The following is a 23,012-nucleotide window of genomic DNA, read 5'->3' as shown; positions in this document are numbered from 1 at the left end:
GAGACTGCAGCACAAAGAGAATAAGGCTGGGATTTTATGAAGTATGCAGGGAAGGAGGGAGGGCTCTGGACATTCCGAAACTGTGGAATCTGGGACTAGGCTAAGTTCAACCAGATCTTCAAGGGGCACAAGGCCTCTTTTGCCATCTGGGATTATAGAGGGATTGGTAGCTGAGGACTAAAAGCTGGGACACTGCCCAGGAGGCAACAGTCTGCTTGCCTGTTCCCTCCTTGAAAATATGAAGTCGTGTTCAAATCTACTGTCCTTTTGAGTATCTGAGTACCACTGTGCTTTAACTAAGATAACCCACCTGTGACTCCCAGAATAACATGTGCTCTTGCCTCTGGGCCTTTGCACCTACTGCTCCTTTACTGAAGAATACCTTTTCCCTGGGGACCTCCAAAGCATTTTGGTTTTTGATTACACATTTTTTTTATACCTGTATTTTATTTTTTTTAAATGTGGTACTGAGGATCAAACCCAGTGCCTCATGACTGCTAGGCAAGTGCTCTATCACTGAGCCACAACCCCAGCCCTTTTTCCTAAGCATTCTTTAAGTTTCATCTCAGGTATTATTTTCTCTGGAAGCCTTCAGAGACCTCCCACCTGGGTGAGCTGTTGCTTCTGGGCTCTCATAACTTCCTGTACCTCTCTGTCTCAAAGGACAGACTGCAGACCTGGGAGCCCCTAGAGCAGTGTCTCCAAAATGGGGTGTACAAGATGACCTATTGGGCTTTGGAAAGAAAATGTTATAACTACTATTTATCTTTATTTTTTTTCTCACTTTATTCTGAAGCTAGATGCCCTGCTTTTCAACCAGGAGACTTTGGTGTGTTACTTAACCCCTCTGTACCACAGTTTCAAATTCTGTATTATAGAATAGCATTTCACCTTCTATCAAAGGATTTTGTGATAATTAAATGAGTTAATATGTCTGAAACACTGAGACCAGGACCTAATCATGCATTACAAATATTCTATAGAAGATATTATTACATGTATATCATTTATAAGTAAATATACATACCTTGGAAATATGTGTTCTCTAACGTTCCTAAACTCATAGGAGAGCTTGATTGGGAAAATTTGGAGATCAGATCCTGGAGACAGGGACCAGGTCTGTTTGAGTCATCTCTGCACTCTTGGAGCCTCTGCTGGCCCAGCTGAGAAAGGGTTCTGATAGACAACGGTGTACAGAATGCTTATAAACCAAACTCTGATGGATGCTGAACTAGAGAGAACCCAAATCTTATTCAGGTTCTGTTGCTTATTTCTGTATGACACTGGGCAGGGCACTTGGGACTCTTAGGGACTTTCTTAGGGACTAAGCTGTGGAAACTGGGAACTTTACTTTTTTTTGGTAAAATGCCTGGCTTTTATTACCTAAAGGCTAAGGGAAGCTATAGAACAATTCCTGGATTTAGGGCAAGGGGCGCCCTCTTGTGTCCTAATGGTGTATTTCACTTTCTGCATACTCACTTCCATTCTTTCTCTTCAAGGCAGGTGCCCAAGATGACTTTACTTGACCCTGAAAAACCACCTTTCAGCTTCAGATCCTGACACTCTCTCAAATGTCTCTGGCCCACCCAGCACCCCATACTCTGTCTACCCCATGAGGCTTCCCTTTATTTTGTCTGAGGTCTCTTCCTCATGAAATGTCAGAAAGGAGGTCTTTGTAGGCACATACACGGGGGGGGGGGGGGGGGGGGGGTGTCAAATTCCAACCCTGCATTCTTGAGCAGGTTACTTCATTTCTCTAAGACCCCACTCCAAAATTGGGGGCAACTCTATCAAACACATAGGGATGTTGTGAGACTTCAGCAATGAGGACTGTTAATAGGTTACTATTACATTTACTGAGTAAATTCGTAAGAGACATCATTATAAATAAGTTGGCTCATGGTTTACAGAGGAAAAGGAATTTGAACTGGGTTATTAAAACTTAGATATGGATTTCCCCTAGTTTTAACACTAGCTAACATGTAAGCCTCTGTCATATGCTAGGTACTGTTAATTTACCCCAAACCTTATAGCTATTAACAAAATAATAATGGTTAATGGTTATTAAACTTTTTGAGTATCAAATTTTTTACATCCTTTCTCCAATTTAATACTCTCGACAACCCTATCAAGAAGATACCATTGTTATCATTCCCATTTTCCAGATGAGGAAACTGAGACATAAAGAGATTAAATAATTTGCCTAAAGTTTCACAAATAGGAAAAAATAGCAAGATGTGCACCTTACATTTGAAAATAACAAGTTTGGACAAAAGCAGCTGGACTTAAGAGGCCCTTCTTTACCCACGTCATCTCATTTGATCTGTTCAACACTCCATGAGGTAGGTTCTGTTATATTACCTGCATTTTATATATGGAAAAACTGAAGACAAAAGTGATGCAGAATTTGTTCAAGACTACATCGCTAGGAAGTAGTTGGGGCTGGGATTTGGATCCATGTCTGACTATAAAACTCATATTCTCAGCTCCATATTAGATTGCTCTTACCTCGAACTATTCACAATGGTACAAAGCAACTACATATTATATTAAGATTATTCTGTAATAATGATTAACATTGCTCTGACACCCACGAAGTGTCAAGCTCTGTACAAACGGATTTGCATAATAATGGCTAACATTCACTGCGCGTTATTAGGCCCACCGGTCCTTGAGCTAATCGTATTGTCTCATGAAGCCTCACATAAATCCTTTGACATGGATGTTATTATTGTCCTACATTTTACAGGTTCAGAATTCATCCAAAGCCTCACGACGTAGCTGTGAAAATGGAACCTACAACTGTCTCTCCATTGCCCAACAAACGGTCTGTTCATCTCTAGCCACCCCTTTGCTTACTTCATATTGTTTCTTGCTTTGATCTCTCGGTGTCTACAGAGGTCGCTCAGTTCTTTCAACAGACCCCGCCCTCTCTGCACCAGTGCCCGCCTACTGGGCGGTGCTACTATCTCGGAGCCAACGGAAAGGGTCAGGATTGAAGCAGGCCACGCCCCCAGGCATGGGCCCTGTTCCGATTTGTTCCGGTGCCAGGATCCGCGAGAAGATGACACATCTATTGGCTGACATCATCCGAAAGGCTGCAATCAGAGGGAGCCACTGGCGCTCTCGCGCGGTTTCTTCTGGGAGTTGTAGTTCTAGACGCTCCATTTCTGGGGTGGCCCGGTCCGGACTCCGCGTCCCAGAATCCCTTGCGCGAGTTCTGGAGCACTTCCGCCCTGTTGTGAAGTGGGTGTCTTGGTGGGTGAGTCCGGGTGGCGGGGCGGGGGCAGCTGAGGCTCAGGCACTGGGCTGGAAGCTTAGGAGGTGGTGGTGTTACAGGGGGCCGGGGAAGGAGAGCGGGGAGATAGAAGCGTAGGTGTGGGGTTGGCGGGTGAGGGGCGGTCAGAAGATGCAGCGTCCGGAGATGGGACGGGTCATAGAGGGGTCGGAGATGAGGAGGGACGTGGAGGGCCCTGGGAGTGAGGCGGGGGTTAGAAAGGTCTGTAGGGTAGGCGGCAGAGGGAGGTTTTGGAGGTGGGAGAGTCACTTGAGGGTCTGGAGAGCACAGAGGGGACGATAGAGGGTTCTGGGGCCCTGGCAAGAAGTGAAGATTAGAGGCCAGAGCTGGGGGCCCGACAGTAAAAATAGTTTCCTTCTCCACCTCCCCGCCTGGGACAAACACACGCAATTTGATATCCTCGATTGGTTGTTCCCTCTAGAACCCAGGGGCGGGGCGGGGGGCGGGGGATGGCTATTGTGTCCTGCCTAAACCTGCACTTTCCTTAGGCCTGATAGGAGTGAATGGCACCATCATCCACTTTACCTACCTACCTACCTACCTACCTACCTGCCTGCCTACTTACCTACCTGCTTGCTTCACCAGCTGGTTCATTCCACTTGTGTTCTTCCACGTCCACGAATCTTTCAGTTTCTTTAATGTCTAGAATCTGCCCCTTTCTTGTCAGGGTATCTGCAGAAGCCTTCACCTTTTCACTTCCCCAGAATGGACAGATACATTGCAGCTGGTGTGATGTATTTAACCCACAAATCTGATTATACTTTCTCCTGCTTTAAAAACCATCACGTGTTGAATTAAGTCCATACAGTCTGATATTCTGGACCCTTCATAAACTCCCTTTGGCAGCGTAACCTTTGCTACAGGTTTATCAAGGTTTTCTGCGTGTCCTTGGCAGGCTATTTGATTTTCCACCATTATGTATGCTGTTCTCTCTACTTAGAATATATCCTTCCACCCAATTCTCTGCCAAGAGAACCACTCTTCCTTCAAGAACCAACTCAACTGTTACTTTGTTCAGTTCCTTTAAGCAGATTAAGTCATCTCCAACCTCCAGCTCCCATAACCCCTCTTACTGTATTGACCTCATTTGATTTAATTATCTGTGACTTTTTTTTTTTTTTTTTTTTGGTCTTCCATTAGACTGAGCATGTCCAGGATGAGAACAATGCCTGAGTCATTTCATTTCCCCATTGCTTGCTCAGAGCAGTGAACTCTTGATATAAATCAAGTAAATCAGTAAATACTTGGTGAATGTGTGAATAGAGGCCATTGGGGTAAGCTTTATTATGCTAGACTTGAAGACTGCTACTTTCAGTGGATTTCCAGTGACATGAGATTTAGTCTTCTCCTGCCTGTTGGGTCTGGCTTTTGAAAGCTGAGGCTGATTCAATAGCAGTGGAAATTTAAACTAGGAGTGCCAAATACATGGATTATGTGCTATCACTTCCTCTTCCTGTGTCCCTGTCATGGCTAATTGGTCACAGCACATACTCCTGTGGATCTCATATTCCTCGGCACATTACTTGAGGCAGCCAGTTAAGTTGATTAAAATTGGTGCTTTAAATGACACCTATTTGCCATCCCTGGTTTAAATCCCTAACTGTGAGGTCAGCCTGCGTTAAGCCACAGCTTGGGCCATTAGTCTAATGGACATGACAGCCCTTGGGAGCCCTTTGTTTCTTTCTGTTGGAATGTCCCATCCTAACATTCCTTGTGTGGGCTTCTCATGTTAACATCCAGACTCTGCCTCTGGAGCCAAGGTGCTTCTCAGCTTCCTTGTGTTTGTAAAAGGATCCTGGTTTTGATGACCATCAGCACTTCTCCCTCATCAGTTGGGAGAGTCTGTGCTCTTTCTAGGTCTTCCTGGATATTGGAAGAGACCTTTCAGATCATCTAGTTGAAAGCTGGCAAAGTGGCAGCCTTCTGAATGAAGTCTGCCATCATACTTAATTCTCATGGTATTTGAAGCAGTTTTGAGTTAGTTGTTGTTTAAGTCAGCATTTGCATTTATATGACCAGAATATCTGACAAGAACAACTTAAAGGAGAAAAAGTTTATTTTGGCTCACAGTTTGAGGGGTTCAGTTCACAGTCACCTGACTCCATTGCTTTGGGCTTGAGTGAGGCAGAACACCATGGTGGAAGGGTGTGGCAGAGGAAAATAACTCAGGAGTGGCAACCAGGAAGCAGAGAGGGAGGAAGCATGGGAGGGAGAGAGGCAGGGAGAGCGAGTGAAGAGTGTATGAGCTAGCTAGCTGGTCACCAGGATCAAAATATAAACCTCAGAGTCATGTCCCTAGTGACCTACTTTGGCCAGCCACACCCTACCTGGTTACCACCTGTTAATCCATATCAATTTAATTCACTGATTGTTACAACTCTTATCCTTTCACTCCTGAACAATCTTGCATTGTCTCACACGAGCTTTTGGGGTATACCTCATATCTAAATCATAACAGTTTTGACATTAAAAATCCAGAGTTCTAGCTTCTCTTGGAAAAATTGGAAAGTGTAGGAACACCCTGGGTCTATATTCCCCCTGGGCCCACCCAGTTCCCTTCACCCATTTACTCATTTGTGTTGCCAGGCCTCTGAAGCCAGTTAAACTCATACCCACTGATTCTGATTTCCCTGCTATGCCTTGTTCTACCCCCATCACACTATTGAGCAAACCTGGGACAACTACTGAATAGGGCCAGACTGTAAGCTGCAACCTGGATGGGCAGCTGCAGGGGCTTCCTGACTTGTTTGAAGTGACACAGCTGATAAGTGGCAGGAATGGAAGTAGAACCCCAGTCTACCTGCTTCTACCTTCTTGGTCTTCTCTCCATGCCATATCCTCAGGAATTTGGATGACTAGCAGACATAGGCAGCCATATGATGTGGTTAAGAAAAGTGAGAACAGATGTGGGCCTGGGTCTGAGCTCTGCTATCTGGTGCCAGGATCTGTGAGAAGATGACACATCTATTGGTTACTTGCTAGTTACATAATCTTACATGAATCTTTTTTGTAAAGACAGAGTTTTCTTGTATGTTATTGAGGATATAGTGGAATCCTATTATATCAGAGAATTACATTCTGAAATCTTCACAGAAGGTGAAAATCACATTTTGCCCTGAATCACAGCTTGAAAATCCTTTGGCAAGGAGCCATTTCAGAAGCCAATGCTAGGCTGGGGCATTTAGGCATGTCCCAAAGAGTTGGCTTGTATAGGGATGGTGCTGTATGAAAGATACTCCGGAGACTCACTCTCAGTGGACAGAGGCTTCAGAGAATTAAGATTTGCCCTGGGAGTAGCATAGTCATGGGTATCATCACCATGTGCCCACTCTGAAACAGATGTGGTGGATGGAACTGGCTGCACTATTGAATTATGCTCTTGCTCTCTTTCTAGTCTAAGTAGAAGTTACAGGTCCGTGGAATGCAGCTCAAACTCTCCACTTCCTTCCCTGGAAGAATGAGTGAGAATGTGAACGTGGAACACTTCGGCACTGGGCAAGTGTATACTCTTAAAGGTTGTTGATCCTGGGGGGCATATCCTGGATATTCCTGGGAAGCTCAGAACTGAGGAATGACCTTGTCCATTTCTCTTGGTTATCTGTGTGAGTCACCCTACTGTTGACTGTTGACCTCCCTCTCCCCACAGTAGGCTGCTATCCATATTTGTCTAAGGAGTGGAAAAGGTTGAGTGTGGACCATGTCTTTCTAATTTCTGTTTGAAACTAACCTTGGGAATTGCAAGTCTTCCCAAAAGAAGGTACCAATTATTTGAGACTCAGGGCTTTGGGCCCTATAGGACTACCAGTTGCCTATTGTGTTGCCTTTTTATGCAGGAGCACAAATTTCTTTGCTTGCTTACTCATTGTTTCTTACTACACTGCAGCTTTCATGAATGTGGGGACTATCTGTCCTAGCTCCTGGCAGATCTCTTCTGGCTCCCGTTGCAGTGCAGGGTACACACTGGGTACTATGTGAATGCCTGGTGAGTTAGTTCTTGGGTGAGACAGTGACAGAAATGTGTTTAGACTTGTGTGCACCAGTAAGGCTATGGTCTTTAAAAAAATCATGAAAGGTTAATTATTTTTTTAAATTTTTTTTTAGTTGTACATGGACACAATATCTTTATTTTGTTTATTTTTATGTGGTACTAAGGAATAAACCCAGTGCCTCACATTTGCGAGGCAAGCACTCTGCTACTGAGCCCCAACGCCAGCTCAGGTTAATTTTTTAATATAAATAAGGGACCCTCCATAGCTCCTTAGGCCCCCCAACCCCACCTTCTTGTGGTGCTAGATGAAACCCAGGACTTCACATGTGCTAGGCAAGCACTTTACTGCTGAGCTACATCTCCAGTCCCCATTTTTTGGGGGTGGGGGTGGGGGGTGAGGGTAACCGGGATTGAACTCAGGGGCACTCAACCACTGAGCCCAGCCCTATTTTATATTTTATTTAGAGACAGGGTTTCACTGAGTTACTTAGCACCTCACTATTGCTAAGGCTGGCTTTGAACTTGTGGATCCTCCTGCCTCAGCCTCCTGAATTGCTAAGATGTGCCTGGCCGCCATTAGGCTTTGATATACCAGATTTACCATTTTAATGGTGAAACTTTTTAATGGCCCCGTGTTATGGTTTGGATATGAGGTGTCCCCCAAAGCTCATGTTTGAGACAATGAAAGAGTGTTCAGAGGTGAAACAATTAGATTATGAGAGCTGTAACCTAATCAGTGGATTAATCTGCACTGATGGATTAACTGGGTGGTAACTGTAGACAGGCAGGGTGTGGCTGGAGGAAGTAGGTCACTGGGGGTGTGCCTTTGGGGTTTATATTTTGTCCCTAGTGAGCAGAGCTCTCTTTCTACTTCCTGATTGCCCTTTTCTGAGCTGGTTTTTTTCTGCCACACCTCTCCTCCAAGATGTTCTGCCTTACTTTGGGCCCAGAGCTATAGAATTGGCTGACTGTGGACTGAAACTGTGAGCCAAAATAAACTATTTTTCCTCTAAGCTGTTCTTGTTGGGACTTCTGAATCATAGCAGTGAAAGGCTGACTGAAGAACCCTGTTTATCAAGTGCTGTTTGGGGCATTGTAGATACAGAATTGAGTAAGAATCATATTGGTCCTAGTAATACAGTCTAATGGGGCTGTCATATGTAGGAACAGGTAACTATAATAATGTAGGATAACATGTCGTAGAGGTATATACCAGCCACTTTGGGAACAGAGGATCAAGGAGGCAATTTTTAGAGAGTGGGGATGGGAGTGGGGCATGACAACGGCATGTATAAGGAACTCTAATCAAGGAAAGTGACGTTTGGGCTGGTACTGATGGGTGACTCAGATGTTGCCAGGTAGCCATGAGGAGTTTTTCTAGCTTCTTGCTAAGTATGTGGAGGTCTTTAAGATAAGCCTTTAGTTTTTAGCATGTTTATCGTGCTGTTTCGGGCATTGTAGATACAGAATTGAGTAAGAATCATATTGGTCCTAGTAATACAGTCTAATGGGGCTGTCATAAGTAGGAACAGCCCAGTCAGATGGTCTAAAATATAAAATGCCACCCTCCCTTCACTCCATTTGGGAGCAGCCAATAGCCTCCTTTGAAGAGGAATGATTTATGTCATCTGGACTTGTCACAAAGAGCTCATTTTCTCAGACAATCCAGCATGGGTGTCATGAGGGAGGCTGTAATCTCCTTGGAGACACATGTGCATACATCCCTCTAATGCAATGTAGAAAGTGGTAAGTGTCATGGAGGGATGGAACTAAAGAGGAGGAAGGTCATTTGTTCTTTATTTATTATGCACAGAAAGGCATTAGTTGTAATCCTTGCTTCATGACATACCATCGTCATTAAGCATTTATGACTTCATTGTGTCCTCTGTGCTGAGCACTGTACTAGAGCCTCTGAAACTTATGATCTAGTAAGTAAGGTAGTTGCAGTAAAGGATGATCAGGTTCATGGAGGAGATAACAAGGTGCTATGGAAGTTTGTGGCTGAGGATGGAATCTTGTTTCAGGGAAGAGGGAAGGCTTCATGGAGAAAGTGCAGTTTAAGCAGAGACTTAGCTAGGCGAAGAAGAGGAGGAAACTTCACAAAGGAGACCACAGCACAGGCAGGCTCCTAGAGCAGCAGGTTGTGGGAACTGCAGGTTGCACAGCTGGAACACTCTGACTGGTGGGAGCTTGGGAAAGAGATGAGGTTGGAGACATGGGCAAGGTTTACATGGTCTCCTAAAGGTAAAGGAGATCATGGAAAGGAGTTTAATAGGGAATTGACATGTCATATTTTGATCTAGTCTGGTAGTTGTACAGAGAACAAACCAGAGGTTGGGGTGGAGAGAGTGGGGGAGAGCCATTAGTTGGGAAGCTGATCAAGTGGAAGACTTGATGATTCTCTGGACTGAGGTGATGGTATTGGGGAGGTAGATGCCAAGTGGACACAGCTTGCTGATGAATTGGTTGGGGCATCTTGGAGAAAGAGGATGGTGGTTTCTGGTGTAGGTAACTTGATGGAAGGTGGTGCCTTCACTGCATGAGGAACTGCAGAAGATGGACAGATTTGCAGGAGAAAATGAATTTTTTTTGACCCATTGAGTTTTAGGTACCTAAGAAATACTCAAGTGGAAATGTCATGTAGATATTTGGATGTGGGGGGACTGGAGATCTGGAGCTAGTCCTGTCTGGAGTTTGAGAGTCATTAGTTTAGAAATGCTGAATAATGACAAATGGATGGGGTGACCAGTGGGGAATGTAGAGAGGGATTTTGTGAGGAGAGCATCCTTAGAGCAGTGCCAAGTTTTAAGGCTCAGAATGAAAGGCCTTATGAAGGGGGTGACATTTGGAACCCAACTTGAAGGAACATTAAAATTTGGACATGTGTAGAAGGGAAGAAGGGTAGGCCAGGTCATGGAGGCCTGGGTTGCTAGGCTGGGGCATTTAGGCATGTCCCAAAGGACTTAACACTGTGCTGTCTTCCTCCAAAGTGCTCCTGCTGGCGTGGTGCCAGATCATGGTCTCGCTTTCTGCCTGTGGGAAGGGAGCATCTCTTAGTGCCCAGGTGCCTTGCAAAGGTGGTGGAATGTGTGGGGGAAGTGAGCAAAGTGAGGCTCCTGAGTCCTCTCGCCCACTCACTTCTCTGTATTTTCTACCTTCACAGCCTTGGGGAATAGTCCTTCACTCAGGAGACCTTTGAAGGATACACTCCAGATTCAGGAAGTCATTGGACAAGACAAGGACAGCCCATTTGATGTGAGGCATCCTGGCCAGAAGATGGCTGTGGCCCTGGAATCTGAGGCCCAGGCCTGTCCCAGTCCAGAGCCTGAAGACCTCCTTATTGTGAAACTGGAGGAGGACACATGGGGATCAGAATCCAAGCATCGGGAGAAGGACCATGACCTTGGCCCTGAGGCCTCCCGCCAGCGCTTCAGGCAGTTCCAGTACAGCGATGCCGCTGGACCCCATGAGGCCTTCAGCCAGCTGTGGGCTCTCTGCTGTCATTGGCTGAGGCCAGAGGTTCGCCTCAAAGAGCAAATCCTGGAACTGCTGGTGCTAGAGCAGTTCCTGACTATCTTACCCAGCGAGGTGCAGACCTGGGTGCAGGCACGCCATCCTCAGAGTGGGGAGGAGGCCGTGGCCCTGGTGGAGGATTGGCACCGAGAGGCTCGGGCTGCAGGACAGCAGGTGAGGCAAATAGTCTGTTCTCTGAGAAGCCAGCTGGGCAAGGCAGTGGGGCTGAGACTAGATTAATAATTGCCAAAAATAATTCTTGAGCAACTGACATTTATTGATCACTGCTATATAGCAGGTGCTATTCTAATTGCTTTCCATGTACTAACTTAGTCCTGTCAACAGTTTAATAAGATAGGTGCTACCATTCTAATTTTACCAGTGAGGAAACAGAGGCAGAGAAAAGATAGGTAATTCATTCTGGATCATACAGCTTCTAGATTTGAACTTGGACATTCTGACTGTAAAGCCTGCACACCTGACTACTCTAAACTGCCTCCCAGTTGGTGCAGTGTTCTGTTTCATGTTTTAGCACTATCTTTTTACATATGTGACCTCTCTGGATGCTTAGGGCAGTGATGTAAATAGACAGAAATAGTATTATTGTTCTCACTTTATAGTTTGAACTAAGGCCCCAAAAGTCTGATGGCTCACTAGAGCCTCCACTCAGATCTTTGGGTTCCAGAGTTCCATTTTTCTTTCTACTACAGACAGATTGCTTCATCTGCAGTCTGTAGGAATTAAAATACCTCTCAGTTGTGAGGCTCAGATGAACTATTAAATGACATTTTTTGGGTGCTCATCGTGTATCAGACTCTGTTCTAAGCTTTTTGTATGTATCCCTCATCTAATCAACCCAGCAGTCTAATAATGTAGGAACTAATAGGTTTCATTTTCCAAATAGGTTAACAGAAAGAGAGGTAAGTGATTTGTCTATATATAGCTAAATGGTAACGCTAAGAAAAGTGAAAGTATTGTGGATCTAACATTTTATGTTTCAACAATTTATAGACAATGACAAATATATGTGTGTGTGTGTGTGTATGTGTATATATATATATAATTTTGCTATGACATGGACTTTGAATACTGCTTTGAAGCTGGCATATGTAGAACAGGTCCTTGAGCTGGCTGGGTCTGTGTCATCCATCCAGAACACTCACCTAAATACAACCCTGTTGCTTTCCACTGGTTATAGTCAGAAATGCTTGTGATGTGCTAACCACACTTCACTGGAAAGTTATAGGTTTGAGAATATATCCTTGTAAATGGCAGGGTCTTTCTTCACATTTAAACCATAATATACTGAAAGATGTGAGTTCAGAGGAAGAACAAGTGAAGGTCTGTGGCTTTGCACTTGGGATTCCAACAGCAAATTCAGGAAATGGATTGAAAATACAAAGAGAATCTTAAAGTTACAGAACTAAGTATGAGAGTGTGCTTAGTTTTAGTATATTTCCTTCTCATATTTCTTTTAAAGAATTAGCTATTTGTCTTAAATGGCAGTGAAAAAACAAAAGAAATTTTAGGACTTCAGAGCTGGTATATGTAGAACTTGATATCAAGAGATGAGAATTGTTTTAAATCTAGGTCTTTTTTGATTCTTCATCTGTAAAATCAGAGGGTTGGACTAGATCAAAGGTTCTCAGATTAATGCTCCTATGAGCTGACCAAAGGTTGAACTATTTCTAAGATTGAGAAAAGTAAGGTATTGGGTTGTATAATTCCATTCTTTTAGACTTATTATGATGTGTTTTAAGACCCAGATTGTTGTCTACCCTTTATTATCCTTTCAATGTCCATGACACCTGTAGTGATGTCCTCACTTTCATTTCTGATATTAGTAATTTGTGCCTTGAGCCTTTATTTTATTAGCCTGATTAAACACTTAACTGGTGTTACCAATGTTTTCAAAGAACCAACTTTTGTTTTTTTTGGATTTTTCTCTTCCTGTCTTTAATTTCATTGATTTATGCTCTAATTTTTAGTATTTCTTTTCTTCTGCTTATTTTAGATTCTTTTTTCTAGTTTCCTAAAATGAAATCTAGATTTTTGATGTTAGATCTTTCTTTTATCCTGATATATGCATATAGTGCTATAAATGTCCCTCTAAGCACTGCTTTTGATGTATCCTACAAATTTTCATAAGTTATATTTTCATTTTTCACTTAGTTCAAAATATTTTAAGATTCTCTTTGCTATTTCTTCATTGACCTGTGTATTATTTAGATCTATGTTGTTTGATCTCCAAATATTTTGGGATTTTCCAGCTTTCTGTTGCTGATTTCTAGTTTAATTACATTGTGGTCTGAGAATAAGTGTTGTGTGATTCCATTCTTTTAGACTTATTATGATGCATTTTAAGACCCAGATTGTTGTCTATCCTAGTGAATAAATGTTTCATGTGCGCTTGAGGAGAATGTGTGTTCTGCTGTTGTTGGATGAAGTACTTTATAAGATGTCCGTTATATCTCTTCTATTTTATTCCATTCACGTGTCCTACTACCCTTGTAGTGCTGTTTAGTTCAATGTTGTCTTTATTAATTTTCTGCCTGCTGGTTCTGTCCTTTCATGGAGGGGTTTTAAAGTCTCCTACTATAGTAGTGGATTAATCTATTTCTCCTATAGTTCTGTCAGTTTTTTTGCCTCACATATGCTTTGTTAGGAGCACTTAGGACTAAGTGTATGTGTATCTTTATGTGCAATAAGTATTGTTACTTTTTCTTAGGGTACTGACCTTTGTATCATTTTGTAATGCCACTCTTTATCCTTGGTAATTTTTCTTGCTCTAAAGTCTGCTGTGTCTGAAATTAATATAGCTTTCCTCACTTTCATTTGATTAGTGTTAGCTTGGTATATTTTTTCCATCCCTTTACTTTTTATCTATGTGTATCCTATAGACAACATATAGTTGGATCTTGTTTTTTGATGCACTGAAACAATCTGTATTTTAATTGGTATATTTAGAATAATAATATTTGAGGTGATTAGTGATATAGTTAGGTTAATATTTTAAAAATTCATATCTGACTGGTTCTGATACTTAATATTCTTTTCAGACTGTGATTTTTATGCTTTGTAATTTTTGTTGTTGCAAGGGGGACATGGGGTACTGAATAAAAGGAACCATTGTAAATAGGCCTTTCATAATGTGATAAAGTGCCAGGAGAGCAGGAAGCATGCTGTTGTTCTATGATTAGGCCTCAGTCCTGTGGTGAGCCTGTGCCCTGGACTCTGAACTTCACTAGTGCTTCTCAAGTTCTTTTCCCTGAGGAGACTTCATTTGGGTGTTTCTCATCCGCTTGTGGAACAATAGAGGGAGCTGGAGTTGGATATTTCCTTTCTGTAAGTTAGGTTAGACTCTGGTAAACTAGTTTATCCTGAGGGCAGGCCTGGTTAAGAAGAACAGAGTGTGCTGGCATATGTCAGAATGGTTCTTTTCCCCTGTCCTATACCAAAAGCTGGAGGCGATTTTTCTCTTTACTTTCACTGTGAGGACTTGGTGCAGCTCCTGGAAGTAAAACTCATAAAAAGTACACATGTCCTCTCCCCTCCATGACGGGTGCCCTGGGGCTTTTACTCTCAAAGTTGTCTACACTGAGCCTTCAGCAGTTCATCAATTACAGTTTAGTTTTTCCTGCCTGGCACTATTCCAGCAGAGATTTCTGCTCAGGTAAGTTGTGATCTCTGAATCCACCTGTCTAATTTCTCTAATTTTGAGGGCAGTGGTGTGCCTTGTGACTCACTTCTCTGATGAATCTAAGAAGACTTATTGATTTTTCAGTTTGTTCAGCTTATAAGCTGTTGTTAAGATGAAGTGGCAACTTCTCAGCTCTTATCACTGGACTAGAAACAAGAGGTCTGACTGAGTTTTTGCCTCCTCATTGTCATTTGAAGCTACTTCTTTTTTATGTCTACAGTGATCATCCCTGGCATCAAAATCTTTGCTTAGGGATAGTAATTGGAGGAACTGGGGCTTGTTCTTGAGGCTGGGTGCAGTGGTGCATGCCTGTAATCCTAGCAGCTGGGGAGGCTGAGACAGGAGGATCACGAGTTCAAAGCTAGCCTCAGCAACTTAGCAAGGCACTAAGCAACTCAGTGAGACCATGTCTCTAATTAAAATACAAAATGAGGTTGGGGATATGACTCAGTGGTTGAGTGCCCCTGAGTTCAATCCCCTGTACCAAAAAAATGGATTATTCTTGAGTTCAGTCACATAATTCCATTATAATTATAACTACTTAAAAGCAAACAACACTATTTTCATGCTTATGAATTTTTGAATGTCACAAACATTATATGTAATTTATATCTGAGTCAAAAATACTTTGAATAGTGGAAGCCCAGTGTTGAACAAGCCAGTGCTCATTTGATGGTATAAATGTTGGTCTTTTTATTGAAGTCAATCTAAAGGCTTTCATCTCATCATACTTGAAGCCCTCTTCAAATCTTAAAAAGCCTATTAACTCCTGGATCACAGTCATACTCAAAGCCACATTGTCTGCCTTATCAAAGTGGGTCTTATTGAACTAGTGATTGGGAATTTCAATTATCTGTGTGTAGGAGCTGGAGTTTTGTGCAGAAGAGACCAGGTCCTCAAAAGCAGTTCAAGAATCTCAGAGTCTCAAACTACAGCCAGCAGATTCTTGGCCTGAGGGACAGGCCCAGAAGCAGTATATGAAAAACACTTGCCCAGACCTTCCCAAGCATCTAAGTGCCAAGATGGCACCACGACCTTTGAAAGAGAATGGTGAGTACCAAGAATCTGGGAATATCAGGGAATAAAGCCTTTTCTCTCAAGGAAGAGGGTTGGGTTGGGCAGTAGGGAGTAGTGTTCGGGGAGGACGATCATAGAGAATTAAAGGCAGGGGGTAGGATGGTGCCTAATGGGACACACATAATGGAAGGTAAGAAGGCACTGTCAGAGGAGGGTTTGAATGGTGCCAGCATGCCTACTACATATATAGGCTGGACTGGGGCGGGTGGTGAGCACAGGTGCTCAGGGCTAGGTCTCACCTGTGCCACATTACCCAAGGCAGCTGAGGAGCTACATGCTCTGGAGGGAAGTAAAAGGTGACCTCTGCACTGGCTATGGGAATAGCCTTAGTTTGATCCCTGTCTGACCTTTGGAAAGCTAGATCTGAAGGGAGGTGGATTTTAGGGAACTAGAACTTAGGTTTCCAAGACTTTTTCTTTTCCTCAGCTGTCCTTACTCCTCGAGTCCCTACTGTCCCAAAGATGGGGAGTGTTGGAGATTGGGAAGTGACCGCTGAGTCCCAGGTAGGCTCTTTTTTGTTCTCCCTTCCTGCCATTGCTACTGCTGTGCTCTTACCCTTCATTGCTCCTCTTTTGTCTATGGCCTCCCCCCAGCTAAGGGGATAAGGCACAAGGTGTTAACCTTTGCGCCTTCCACCCCTGTACTGGGCCTCTCCTTGGTCTTGCTGCTGCGTGCGATGCTAGTCCCATACCTGATGCCCTGTATTTCCTTGATCTTTCCTGGGGACTGGCAGGGTTCTCAGGCCATTTTAAAGGATCAGTGATATTTGAGGTCCTTCTCTTCATGCATCTCACAGGAAGCCCTGGGCCCTGGCAAACATGCTGAGAAGTTCTGCAAGGACCCCCGGGGAGACGACTGTGGAAAGAGTGTGTGCCTGGGTAAGGAAGAACATGCCCTGCTCCAGGGTGTAAGATGCCAGTTTTCTGGCACACTAGTTTCCTAAGAGTTGTCTGCTATTCCTTTAAGAATCATAGCTTTGTGATCTCTGGCTTTTCTGAGGTTGGAAGAAGACTTGGTCCTTGCAGTCAACATTGTAAAGCAGGGAGAGAACACCTGGAGAGAGGCTAGCAGGGCGGTTTCTCAGAGCTTTCCCTATTGGCACTCATTTCCTCCAGCACCTCAGTACATTCACCATGGGGTGGCAGCTTTGTCTAGCCTGCTGCCTGAAAAATCTCATCTTTTCCAACCAAATGAGATCTGCCTCTTAGGGCAGACTCAAGTGAACTAAGCCCATGAAACCCATATTAAACCACAGTGAGAAAAAAGTATTACAGGCCTTAGAATACTTGAAGCTCACGTGACAACACAGACTTCTTTCTCTGTAAGTTCATCTGCATGAGAAACCAAATAATAATGAGCCATTTCCCCTAGGATCACTTGGGGGGACTTAGACACTGACTGGGTGAAACAGACCATGACAGGTCTGCTTTAGTTAGATACTAGAAGCTTGTTGTCTACTTGCTTCACAGAGGAGCCCCCCCAGCCCCACTTTTTAAATACATGATATCTGGTGGAATTAGTGTGTTAAAGGAACCAACTTTGGGAAATGCTGAATTAGATTGCCCTCAAGCCTCTTTTTAAATGTAGTTTTCTTCAAATATTTATTTTATTTAAAGACTCTCAGGGCTGGGAGCTGTTGTAATAGTAGTCCTTTAAACATAGCCAACTGAAATAGGAGGACATTTATTTTATCCCATTATTACAAGTCCAGAGGAGGAAGTGTGTTCCAACCACAGGACACACTAGTTCAGCATGGCCCTCATGGACCTGCATCCTTTCTGCCATCCTCAGGATTAGCTTCATATTAAAAAGGTTTTGTGGAATGAGTCACATGTTTCTTAGCAAGAGAGCGACTCGCCACACGCATACACATAGAATCCTTTCTCCAACAATGGAATTCATTCTGATGAGGCCAGTTTAGGCCACGTGTCCATCTGTGGACCAGTTATAGTAGTCACTCATTTATATATTTCAAAACAATAACAAGAAAAAAGGAACAAACAAAGCCATCGTGTCACTTGCATTTTTGTTTTGGCAAGAGTCTTGTTATTTCTAGTTACTTCTCCTCAACCCTTCAGACATATTAGGGGATTAGCATGGGAATCTCTCAGAAGCCTCTTAGGGGAAAAGGATATAAGTTTCAGGGACATTTTGGACAAATACTGTGTTCAGCAGGTCATTTCTACTCAGTCATTTCTCTTTTTCATTTTGTGTAGGAGTTCCTGTTTCAAAAGCAAGTATCACTTCCCAGCAAGAGCAAGGACCAGAATTTGGGGGTCTAAGTTCTATAAATTCTGGGAAAAGGAACATTGCTAATTATAGCCTGGATAATGAACAGGCAAAACCAGCCCAGGCATCGGCCTGGAGGGACTCAGGGGCTTGGGACGAACAGTGCCAGTGGGATGTGGAGGACACGAAGGTGTCAGGTGTCCACTGGGGTTATGAGGAAACCAAGACATTCCTGGCAATTTTGAGTGAGTCTCCTTTCTCTGAAAAGCTCCGGACTTGTCATCAGAACCGCCAGGTGTACCGGGCTATTGCAGAGCGGCTAAGGGCACGCGGTTTCCTGCGGACACTGGAACAATGTCGCTACAGAGTCAAAAACTTGCTCCGGAATTATCGGAAAGCCAAGAGCAGCCACCCTCCAGGAACATGCCCCTTCTATGAGGAGCTGGAGGCCCTGGTGAGGGCTCGGACAGCCATCAGAGCCAGAAATGGCCCAGGAGAGGTAGTAGCACTCCCCAGGCTGGGGGATAGTGACGCAGAGATGGATGAGCCGGAGGAAGGGGGCTGGGAGCCTGAGGAAACAGCAGAAGATTGTAATGGTGCTGGTCTAGCTACTGATGGGTCTGTCCAGAGGCCCAGGATTCCAGGGGGCCGAGCTCTGCTCCAGAGTCGTATTGGTAAGAACTTGGGGATTTGACCATGTAGATTGCAACCCTGCAACCCTGCCACCAGCCAACCAGCCAGGCTGCTGCTCCTGAGGTCAGGGCTCAGACTGTGAATCTGGATTGTTGACACTAGAGTAGGGTATAAGCTCCTTGGATCACCCTCAGACTTTCACTCTCTTCTCCCATGACACGGTCTTCTTGCTCAGAATTTTCTTAGAGAAGCAAACACTTTTAAAGCTTGGCCTTGAAGAGAGAATCCAGTATTTTCCAAAGTGTCACAGGTAATATGGAGATGATCGTTGATGTCACGTTAGTGGACTTTTAATTCTAATAGTACGTATTCCTCTTAAGGTGTGAGTACATCAACTTGTGATTTCACAGATAGTGAATTTAGGCTTTTAAAGAAAAATGTTGAAATATCGAACAGATATAACAGAAATCAGGCTCTGTTTGAATAGTCATTGTGTGACAAACACCCAGTCATTGTAAAAGTGAAAACATGGAAGCCTAAGAGATGAAGCATGTTACCTAAAGACACACAGAAGAGGTATGAGGAGAGCCTGTGACTCCTGCTTGCTAGTTGCATATGGTTTTCCTTCTCCTGTGCTGCCTCCCTGGGCTACATCACTTACCAGCAGAGGAGCTGAGATTAGGCTGCCTCCTTTTTATTCTTCCACAAGAGAGGAAAAGGCATCTGTAGTTGGACTCTATTGCATGATCATTTGAAATCTACTGATACCTCTGATGATCAGGGATTATTAGCATCAACACTTTGTTAAAGGGGAGTTCATAAAGGAAATAGCAGATATGTATTGACTGGATGTGGGGAGAATCTCATGAATCCCAGGTACCAGTCAGCTGAAGCTAAGGGAGTTCGTCACCTAGTATAATTGATATAGTACGGCCACCTAAGTGTGCCCCTTCTGCAAGTCTCAAGGTGTTAATAGGATCTTCTAGAAGTGATGGAGTAAGGTATTCTGGCCAACTTTTCCAGAATAATCCTGAGAAGCACGGGTGTATTTCTAGGCACCTGAACTGTTTCTGAGATGCTGGTGTTCTAGGTGGTTAGAGGGTAGGCGGACCCCAATCTCTGAAGACCTAGGCAATCTCCTTAAATCTAATGCCTCTGAACTCTTCTCTCCTGACAGCAGGTGTGCACTGGGGCTATGAGGAGACCAAGGCCTTCCTGGCAATTCTCAGTGAGTCCCCATTCTCTGAAAAGCTTCGCACCTGTCACCAGAACAGCCAGGTGTATCGGGCCATCGCAGAGCGGCTGTGTGCACTGGGCTTCCTGCGGACACTGGAGCAGTGTCGCTACAGATTCAAAAACCTCCTTAGAAGCTATCGGAAAGCAAAGAGTAGCCACCCACCAGGGAAGTGCCCCTTCTATGAGGAGCTGGACTCCCTGATGAGGGCTCGGACTACAGTCAGGGCCATGGAGACTGTCGGGGAGGCCACAGGTCTCCCCAGGTCTGGGCAGAGAAGTACTAAGGTTGATGACCAGGAGGACTGGGATGAGACAGCAGATGAAGCTGTCATCAAACCACCAACCCCACATCCTAAAACTCCAGACACAGGTAAGCTGGGAGGCACTGGATATCCACAAAGTCTGTAGGCATGTGGAAAGTGGGGGGCCAGGCTTGATATCTTTTTTGTTTCTAAGCTAAAAAGAATGGGATTGAATAAGAAAAGAATTTGTGCTTTGCTCTGATTATCATCTGTGGTTTAATGTGAACCCCCAAAGGAGGTGGTTAGTCTTGCTTATACTAGGGTATATCTGGCCAGTTACAGAATTGATTCAATCTTGTATGACATGAGGATCCACTGAGTGTACTAGGAGGAGGCAAGTGTTCATTGTGGAGTATTGAGATCGGGGAGCTGGCAGGGAAGCTGACTGGCCAGCAGCTGGGCTGGGCCTTATGGTTCTCTTGGTGGGGATACCACGTCCCAGACTGTGTTCTTCAGTTTTGCAGGATAAAAACACTTGCAGGGCTGGGGTTGCAGCTCAGTGGTAGAGCATTTGCCTAGGTTTGATCCTCAGCACCACATAAAAATAAATAAATAAAATAAACGTATTGTGTATGTCTGCAACTAAAAATATTTTTTAAAAAGAGAGAAGTTTTAGAAACACATGCATGCACAAAAACTTGATCATTTCATGTTAGTCACATTTCCACCAGGTGAGACATAAGATACAAATTCATAGTAGCCACATTCACAATTCACAAGACACAGATATATAAATAAATGCTAACTAATGAATTAACAGAACCTCCATTTCTGTCCATTCTTTCAGGCTTTGAGTTGAGGCATGAGGATGAAGACCAAATTTCAGAGCAGGACATTTTTGAGCATTTGCCTGGAGCCTTATCAAAGTGTAGCACTGAGGCTGTTTGCCACCCTCATGACTGGGAAGAAGACAGTGACAATGAAAACGAAGGTGAAGGGGTGTGGGGAGATCCTCCACAGGAGCAGTGGGAAGAGAGTTCCTCTGAGGAGGACTTGGAAAAACTCATTGACCATCAGGGCTTGTACCTCGAGGAGAAACCCTACAAGTGTGATACATGTGTGAAAAGCTTCAGTAGGAGCTCCCACTTCATCGCCCACCAGCGGACCCACACAGGGGAGAAGCCCTACAAATGTCTAGAATGTGGAAAAAGCTTTAGTGACCGCTCCAACCTCAGTACCCATCAGAGAATCCACACTGGAGAGAAGCCCTACAAATGCCTTGAATGTGGGAAAAACTTTAGTGACCACTCTAATCTCGTCACCCACCAGAGAATCCACACCGGGGAAAAGCCCTATAAATGTGGGGAATGTTGGAAAAGCTTCAACCAGAGCTCAAACCTTTTGAAGCATCAGAGAATCCACTTGGGAGGAAGTCCTGATTTGGGAGGAAGTCCTAACCAGAGTAGTGAGCCTGGGGAGAGCCTCGGCCAGAGCCCGTCTCTGGGTGCTACCTGGAAGGATTCTGCAGAGGAGACCTCGGAACAGCCTCACAGCCTCAGTACCAGCTTGAGCTCTCCTGGGCCGCAGGCTACCAACTCTGGGGAGAAACTGTATCAGTGCTCTGAATGTGGGAGGCGCTTCTCCAAGAGCTCTGCCCTCATTAGTCACCAAAGAATCCACACGGGAGAGAAGCCGTACGAGTGCGCCGACTGTGGAAAGAGCTTCAGCAAGAGCTCCACCCTGGCCAACCACCAGCGAACCCACACCGGGGAGAAGCCATACAGGTGTGCGGACTGTGGGAAGTGCTTCAGCGAGCGCTCCAAGCTCATCACACACCAGAGGGTGCACACCGGAGAGAAGCCTTACAAATGCCTCGAATGTGGAAAGTTCTTCCGGGACCGTTCCAACCTCATCACTCACCAGAGGATTCACACGGGAGAGAAGCCATACAAGTGCAGAGAGTGTGGGAAATGCTTCAACCAGAGCTCCAGTCTTATCATTCACCAGAGAATCCACACTGGGGAGAAGCCCTACAAGTGCATGGAGTGTGGCAAAGACTTCAACAATAGCTCCCACTTCAGCGCCCACCGGAGAACACACACCGGAGGGAAAGCATCGTAAGAGACCTCTCCCCGGTGGATACGTGTATATCCAAATCCCAAGATCCTGAGATGGACACTAGAGAGAAACCTTGTAATTTTTAAGCCTGGGGTATACCCAGGGAATAATCTTGGTAAAAATCCAGGTAATTCAGAGGTGAATTACTAATACTAAGGATCCAGAATTGAAGGCACTTTGTTTCTCAAAGTAATTTGTTTTTCTCCTGTTAAAACCTACACAATCCTCAGGCTATCCTTATATTTGTTTTGTAAGAGCTTTATCAGTATATGAGCCAGAATGGTAACTTAGGGGATTAGAGTTACATCAGTGGCCCTGACAGCGCTGTCATTCGCTCAGAGGCCTTCACACTGTCCATGTGTACACACCCCATCAGAGAAGCTTCTCATATGCAGTTTGCATTTGGGGCACATCCTTATGGGGAAAACCTTGAGACTGGTGAGAGAGGAGCATTACTGAGAATCAGTGACCTAGAGTAGTCTACTGTGAACCCAATGGAGTAGGAACAACAATAACATCATTAAAAAATCCTTATTTTGTATGACTAAGAGCCAGTATTTACTGAGCATTTGCTTTGTGGCAGGCTCTATGCTAGGTACTTTTGGACATCATCTCATTTAGTCCTCACTTCAGCTCCAGGAGATAGCAACTGATTTTCTCCTCATTTCCCAGAAGAGAAAACAGAGGCCTGGGAAAGTTAGTAACTTGCATTGGTCACACATCTGAAAGTGAGAGAGGGAGGATTCAGCCAGATGTATCCCCAGAATCTGAAGTGCTCCCAGTGCTCCACTGAGTTCCCTTTTCCAATAGGGCAGCTAACACAGGTGTCAGATCTCAAAATGTGATGATTACTTAATGAATTTACCTTTTAACAAATAAAGAAGCTAAGAATTCCTAAAGATGAGTGGACCTAAATGTTCATAATGGTAAAGTGTTTTGAGCACAGCTGAACTGTTGTCAAAGCACTTGATGGGAGTT

General features: G+C 44.3%; 1 protein-coding gene across 6 annotated transcripts; it reads left to right on the top strand.

Annotated features, from left to right (window-relative positions):
• Window positions 1-3,224: 3,224 nt before the first annotated feature.
• On the top strand, window positions 3,225-22,894 carry Zscan20 (zinc finger and SCAN domain containing 20). 6 transcript variants are annotated; one of them, XM_076860793.2, is made up of 9 exons: window positions 3,229-3,262; window positions 6,693-6,793; window positions 10,450-10,973; window positions 15,363-15,549; window positions 16,003-16,079; window positions 16,373-16,454; window positions 17,793-18,479; window positions 19,619-20,044; window positions 20,764-22,894. In XM_076860793.2, exons 3-9 carry the CDS (start codon window positions 10,563-10,565, stop codon window positions 22,035-22,037), a joined length of 3,144 nt encoding a protein of 1,047 aa, XP_076716908.1. In that variant the 5' UTR covers window positions 3,229-3,262; window positions 6,693-6,793; window positions 10,450-10,562; the 3' UTR covers window positions 22,038-22,894. The 6 variants fall into 6 exon arrangements, with proteins under 6 accessions (XP_076716907.1, XP_076716908.1, XP_076716903.1 ...); XM_076860788.2 differs by having other exon boundaries at window positions 19,616-20,044; XM_076860792.2 differs by lacking the exon at window positions 6,693-6,793 and having other exon boundaries at window positions 3,225-3,246; window positions 19,616-20,044.
• The last annotated feature ends 118 nt before the right edge of the window (window positions 22,895-23,012 follow it).

The sequence above is a fragment of the Callospermophilus lateralis genome, chromosome 7, assembly GCF_048772815.1.
Source record: "Callospermophilus lateralis isolate mCalLat2 chromosome 7, mCalLat2.hap1, whole genome shotgun sequence".
In the NCBI taxonomy this organism is placed as follows: domain Eukaryota; kingdom Metazoa; phylum Chordata; class Mammalia; order Rodentia; family Sciuridae; genus Callospermophilus; species Callospermophilus lateralis.
This window is presented reverse-complemented; position numbering and strand designations above follow the sequence as displayed.